General features: G+C 31.9%; 1 protein-coding gene across 1 annotated transcript; it reads right to left on the reverse strand.

Moving 5' to 3' along the window:
- Nucleotides 1–532: 532 nt before the first annotated feature.
- LOC143070987 (uncharacterized) lies at nucleotides 533–6812 on the reverse strand. The gene is made up of 5 exons (XM_076245082.1): nucleotides 6588–6812; nucleotides 5059–5096; nucleotides 2507–2675; nucleotides 1074–1295; nucleotides 533–540 (listed from the first exon to the last, which is right to left on the reverse strand). Exons 1-5 carry the CDS (start codon nucleotides 6799–6801, stop codon nucleotides 533–535), a joined length of 651 nt encoding a protein of 216 aa, XP_076101197.1. The 5' UTR covers nucleotides 6802–6812.
- Nucleotides 6813–7027: the final 215 nt, after the last annotated feature.

Consider the following 7027-nt stretch of genomic DNA (forward strand, 5'->3'; position numbering starts at 1 on the left):
GCATTAGACAAAATTCGATGAGAATAACAAATATAACATCAAAACCAAATACATGAACTTGGGATAGAAAAGTACCGTGACACGTCTTATAGTAATGTGAATTCACACTCAAATATAAGAGAAAACAAACGACACAACGTTAAAATGTAACACACACAGAAACGAACTATAATATAACAATGGTCATATTCTTGACGTGGTACAGGACATTTTTTTTAAAGAAAAACAATGGTGGGTTGAACCTGGTTTTGTGGCATTCCAATCCTTCCGCTTTAATGGCAATGATAAACATAACAATAAAATGACAACATAACATTACAGGACTACAATACAAATAAATAGGAGAACATATGAAACAAAGAACCACATGAATAATATACTTTAATAACAAAGGAGCTACAATTCAAACTAAATAGTTTTTATCATTTTAAAATTCATTTTGTACAGAAATATTCTTACAAAATGATATGAGTATGAAAATGATGTGTAGCATGTATAAAGATGTAACCAACTTTTGGTACCCTTGCGACTATCATTTTGCTAAGAGAATACCGTATTTTTAAGAAAAAACTGTAATATTTGTTCTGTCTTTGAAGAAATGACAAAACTGTGGTGCACACAAAATAACCTGCGAAGCAGATTGTTTTAAAGTGTGCATCACATTTTTATGTTATTTTGAATAGACAGAATTAATATTATAGTCATTCCTTATAATTTAAGTCCAATTCCATTTTAAGCCGAAGTAAATCATAAAAAAATTATGATGACGTCATAATCACATGAAAAATTATGTCTATGAACTGATAAACAAAACATTGTCAGTCGATCAGTAGACGCGATACATCCAAAATTAAATTATTAGGCTTTAAAGACACACCAAAGCACAATGTGACATAACTCAATCGAGAAAAAAACCCAGGGATTAGGTATGGCCATCACTTCAAAATATATAAGGTGTGCATTTACCTTATTTATAAACTATTGCAGAATCTTGTATGCGTCGTGTATAGTCAAATTCATTAGGAATGGTAAAACTAAAAAAAAATCAGATTACTTAACGTGTATTTACTTACCTTCATTGTTTGTAAATTTTACAGAAACCAGTCCTTCATCTGTAGTATGAAGTCTAGAGTATTTCTTTTTTCTTGCCACTAAATAATCTTTGACCATCGCTTCTGTGACGTTATTTTGGAAGGAACTTATAATCAAACGCACAGGTGGTGTAATTACATCAAATATTAAACTATCACTTTTCATATACTTAGGTTCCAATGCTTTTGTAAATGTATCAATGTCTAAAAATAAGAGTACAGTTTTTAATCAACAATTTAAAAAAAATTGTGCAAGCATTGTCTTATTGAACCAATATTATAAACAGTTTGCATTTAAATGACATATTATAATCGGTTCTTCAACATCATTTTCTTTCAAATATTCGGATATATGCGAATCGGCGGAAGATAAATTGAGAAAGTTCTGAGATTTGAGCATCGAAAAAGCATTGTTGTCTCTAATTGATGTCATGTATGGCTGGGTTTAGAAATTAGCTCAGTTCTTCAAATTATTTTAAAGTGTTATGTGTATTAGTCTATGATGGGCAAACCTTTGGCATAAACCAAGTCGTTGTAAAATCTCATGAACGATACAATGATTATGATGTTGTACTCCAATTGCGCGTTTCGCCTGCATTTACTGAAAAAGGATTATTCAACTTATCGATACCTTGATGATATACTAGTAGTCTTAGGATCAATAATTATCTAACTATACTACACAATACTACCGGGAGATATTTAATTTATATGAAATATGTGTATTAATTTTTTTGTCCTTATTTGTTTTTTAGCTCTTCATTATTTTAATAAGCTTTGGGTTTTCAAATATTTTTGCCTCGGCTCGAACATCGCTGAAGAGACACTGATCGTCGAAATGCGCAGAAAATTGGTACCATTTATGTTGTTGTAATATATATTCAGTGACATGAGCAACACGACGGGTGCCACATGCAGAGCATAACTTTCTTACTCTTCCAGAGAACCCAAGAACATCCCAGGTATTTACTTAGACTCGAGTTGCTCCGTCTTTGGTATTCTGTGTTGATTTAATCTGGACATGATTGTGCCAAAAGGTCACAAAAATGAAAATAACATTTTTGTTATTTTGCTTTCGTATTTTTTTTACCTTTCTTCATAGATTAATCTAAACAGAAACGCTAATAGCCGAATTTCTAATAATTTAAACGCCAATTTAATAAAAGGTTTGTTATAAATCATGTCAGTACCGAAGCACTGAATATTAAGATGCTGATTCGCGCAGGAACTGATAGTTGTTTCAAATAAAGAAATATTTGCATAAATTAAGTTTTATCTTTTCCCGTACGTCAGTGAAGATTTTACAAATGGCATTTTATAAATGAAGAAATTTCGATGCTTTGCTAACAGTTTATCCATAGTTCTGACCATATCAATGATGATTTAAAAGTATGATCACATGATGCCCAGCTTACCTATTGAATTTTTGAACACAATTATAGCATGTTCTGGGTTTCCAACATCTCTCACACACTCATTTAGGATGATTTCCTGCTTTGATACTTCATCAAAATATTGAAACACCATTTCACTACTGTTGTGTGTATCAAGACCAGTCACACATACATACATTTTCTCTAATGCCTGTATAAATAGAATATCCTTAAAAACTGTATAAATGTATTCAATGAAAAGTCAGAAAGTAATGAGAAATAACTTAATGAAATTGTTGAGGAGCGACTTTTCATAACTATATTTTAAAAGATCGTACTCGTGCAAATCTAGTATGTATTGAACTTTTCCTACTCCCCACCTTTGAATTTCTTCTGACGACAATAATAACATATTTTTAACTAAGAATATGTGCCTTAACCGGTTTTAAACATCAATTGTTACTTTAGCTAGCTCTTCTTTATAAGAAAAAACAAAAACTTGTACTGAAATAAATTCATAAAATTTAAACAGGCTGGTTTCACAAAAACAATTCCAATCAATATTCCAAAGACTATAATATAAGTAGGGTGGTGAATGTTAAAACACACGCGTAAATTATCTTAATACTTTATGATTCCTTTCACGGATTTGGCTATACTTTTTGGACCTTTTGGATTATAGCTCTTCATCTTTTATATAAGCTTAAGATTTCAAATATTTTGGCCACGAGCATCACTGAAGAGACATGTATTGTCGAAATGCGCATCTGGTGCAAGAAAATTGGTACCGTTAATTTTATTAATGTTTTAAAATGTCTATTGATTATTTAACTTCAGACAATTATTTGTTAAAAATTTCAAATAGGATTGCAATGACGTTAAATGCGACGTTAAGAATGTACTTAGTTGAAATTAAAAAAATGCTGAACTGAAAATTGATAATATATGTTAGAAGAGCATTAATTAAGGAGCACAATAACCTAATATTGATTGGTTGCAATATGATTTATATGTATTATATATGTTCAATTACAATAGTTGGCTATATACAAAGGTATAATAAAGATTCCGCCATGTGAGTAAGTATTTAAGAAACACGTACAAAATGTTTGTGCATTTTGGAAAAGAAAAGTATGTTGCCAACCTGAACAATGGCATGCCATGTACGTTTGGTTGAAAAATGTAGCATAAAAACAAGAAAGAGCCGGGTTTCTTTGAAGGGCAAATTGTATCACACTTTCTACAAGAATTTGTTTGTAGGTTTACGTGGGAAATCATGTACAGGCAGCATTCTTTTCCAAGGAGCAACGAATACCAAAATACTCGCAAATCATGAACAATTTATCCTAAATAACCATCAATTTTAGTCGTAATATTTTTTGTTCAAATAGTCGAAGGTGACAAGTTCAATGCGACATTGTTCTCCATATCCAAAATTTATCAATTATGGACTTTTGACGAGGTCAATACGTTATATATGGACCTGTAATTAATTATATTGAACGAGGATGATGTCTGAGTGTCAATATAATCTAACAGGTTCATATTAAACGTATTGACTGAGTGAAACTCTTTAATTTATATATATAACGTATGTTAATAATGTATTAGAAAAATGTCTTCCTAAACATGTTACTGTGGATATATTAATTTTCGTGGGTACCAATTTTCGTTGATTGCGGATTTTTTTTGTATAATAGTGGATATTGGATTTCGTGGTTTTATTAAGGTCTGCATGCAAGTCTATACAATCTGTGGTTCACCTGTAAAAACGAAATCAACAAAAATTGGTATCCCACCAATAATAATGAATCCACAGTAATTGAAAATATCAATATTTTTTAACAAGTTCATAGGTTGTTGCATTAGCTGTCTTGTATTCTTATCATCTGCATTTAACATAAAATTCATTAAATCTCCTGATAAACTTGCAAAATTTCTTTTGACTTCTCTATAGTTATGTGTGACGTCATGACGTCATAAGTCTAAGTTAGCAAGATTTTTGTATATTGACCGTCAATATACATATAAATAGAAACACAGCGTCAATAAACGTAAAAATAGAAACAAGGCTTCGGATACTTAAAATAATTTTTGAAACATGTGATCGTTATATCCAATGAAAACAGTAGAATGCTACACCATATGCAAAATATTCCCATATATAAGTGCAGGCCAAATATATTCTGTCAGCATGTGCAAATATGAAACACATCTTAGTTGAAACGTAGGAATTGATAAATAATACAAAATGTATAATTTTTTGAATGGATTATTGATTTTGAAAACAAATCTGGAGTTTGTTTCTCAGGCTGAAAATATTATTGATTTATGATGACCCTTACCAAAGGCACGATGACAATACTCTCATATTTTCGACAAATATTTTCAACACGCGCATGCTTTAAGCTTTCCAACGAGATGAACTATGTTGATACAACTTTAATTTAGATCTCTAAATTGTTCTCTCTGTCATTCTATCGTAGGTATAGTACCACCAAATCATAGTACGTCACATCCAGTTGCCTAATTTAGTAATAAGAGCACTTTGATAAAAAGGCCCCTAGTGTGTTATAAATGCATGGACAACTTACCTCTTTTTTTATTAAATTTTCATGGTCCATATCCAAATCTATAACATAAAATACAAAAAAAGCACTAAATAAATTTGCTACGTCTGAAGCTCTTTTATGGTTTAACTTTCATCTAAAATCCCTAGCCGATGATATATTAATACCTGAACACTCGACTACAGGCTGATATACAGTTGAAATCTTAAAAAAAAACACCATAAAAACGGAACACTTTATTAGGTAGAATGATAAGAAGTTAGCAATATCCCTTAACCATGTTAACTCTACTTTCCGCTATATAGATGATGTTCTTTCACTAAATAATTCAAAATTGATGTCGAACGCATATATCCCATTGAACTAGAAATAAAGGATACAACATATACAGCTAAGTCGGCCTCATATCTTGACTTACATCTAGAAATTGACAATGAGAGTCGATTGAAAGCAAAACTTTACGTCAAAAAAGATGATTTCAGCTTTCCAATTGTGAACTTTCCATATCTAAGAATCAACATTCCAGCACCTGCATACGGTGTATATATATCCCAATTGATACGATATTCCCGTGCTTGCATTTCCTGTCATGATTTTCTTGATAAAGGGTTGTTGCTCACAAGGAAGCTATTAAATCAAGAGTTCCAAATGGAGAAGTTGAAGTCATCTCTTCGTAAATTTTACGGACGCCATCACGAGTTGTTTAACCGTTATAGAATAACCGTTTATGGACTAACCGTTATGGAGTATCATCTTTTATTTTCGGTCACGAGTTGGTTGACCGTTATGGAATAACCGTTTCACAAATGATATCGGATATGTTCCTTACGTCGTAACTACAATCCCCTTTCCTTTCATGAATGTGACCTACCGAATTAGACTATTTACCGGATTTGTTATCACATAAGCAACACGACGGGTGCCACATGTGGAGCAGTATCTGCTTACCCATCCGGAGCACCTGAGATCCCCCTTAGTTTTTTTATGGGGTTCGTGTTGTTTATTCTTTGGTTTTCTATGTTGTGTCATGTGTGCTGTTATTTGTTTGTCTTTTTTCATTTTTAGCCATGGCGTTGTCAGTTTGTTTTAGATTTATGAGTTTGTCTGTCCCTTTAATATCTTTCGTCCCTCTTTTAATAGAGAAGATAAAAATGGAAAAGTTGGTTTATAATAGTTTAATGAAGGTACTTAATGTATGATTTTTTGCATCTTATATACTTTTAAAGATAGTACGGAGCTTTGCGATAATTGTAAAATTTTAAATTCAAGGCATACTTCCACTTATCGCTGGGTCGATTATGGTGGGTGCAAATAATTGTCTATCTTCTGAAATAAGACAACGAACAACAACACAAATATTATGTTGTGGAAATAATGCAAATATACTAAAGCCTGCAAATAGGATTCATTTCCGATTACATGCATTTACATGTACGATTTATAAAAATGAATAATCTTGGAATATATTTTTGGGAATCCACACATTGTGCCTTCTGCAAAACAGATGATAAATTACGATCATATTACGAAGATATTGAAATGAACTAAAATACCCGAATCACGTGATGATAGAATCGCAGAGACCGCTGTTTTCTTCAAACTCCCATTTGATCTTCGTAACGACTGGGCAAATCCTTGGAGTTCTCTTTGCATTCTCAAGTCTGTTTCAAAGAATTCATCCTTTACCCTGATATCGAGGCATAAGGAGTTTGAAATTTCGGGTGTTTCTGAAAAGCAGGTATCCCATCCATCATCTTCAACCACCATTTCTAAATCTAACTTTTCTAAATATAAAAATGACAAGTCTTTTATTATTCGAATTACACCAGGATTTGTTTAGAGATAAAAGAAAATATATCCTCTTAAACTATGCTGTAGTAGCATACGTCGCACAGAACTAAGACACGGATTATGTTCTTCTCATTTTTGTTATGATGGTATGATACTAAACCCCTAACGGGAAGGATTGTGCCTGATGTTCATATGATGAAAT

Source organism: Mytilus galloprovincialis, chromosome 4 (assembly GCF_965363235.1).
Source record: "Mytilus galloprovincialis chromosome 4, xbMytGall1.hap1.1, whole genome shotgun sequence".
Lineage (NCBI taxonomy): Eukaryota > Metazoa > Mollusca > Bivalvia > Mytilida > Mytilidae > Mytilus > Mytilus galloprovincialis.

Bases quoted from the DNA above. Each gene is read 5' to 3' on its own strand.
- LOC143070987 (XM_076245082.1), bottom strand. From the start codon at position 6,801: ATGGTGGTTGAAGATGATGGATGGGATACCTGCTTTTCAGAAACACCC. The intron at 2,676-5,058 runs GTAAGTTGTCCA...CTATTTATACAG, and splicing joins AAAATTTAATAAAAAAAGAG to GCATTAGAGAAAATGTATGT. The intron at 1,296-2,506 runs GTAAGCTGGGCA...TCTTATTTTTAG, and splicing joins TGTGTTCAAAAATTCAATAG to ACATTGATACATTTACAAAA.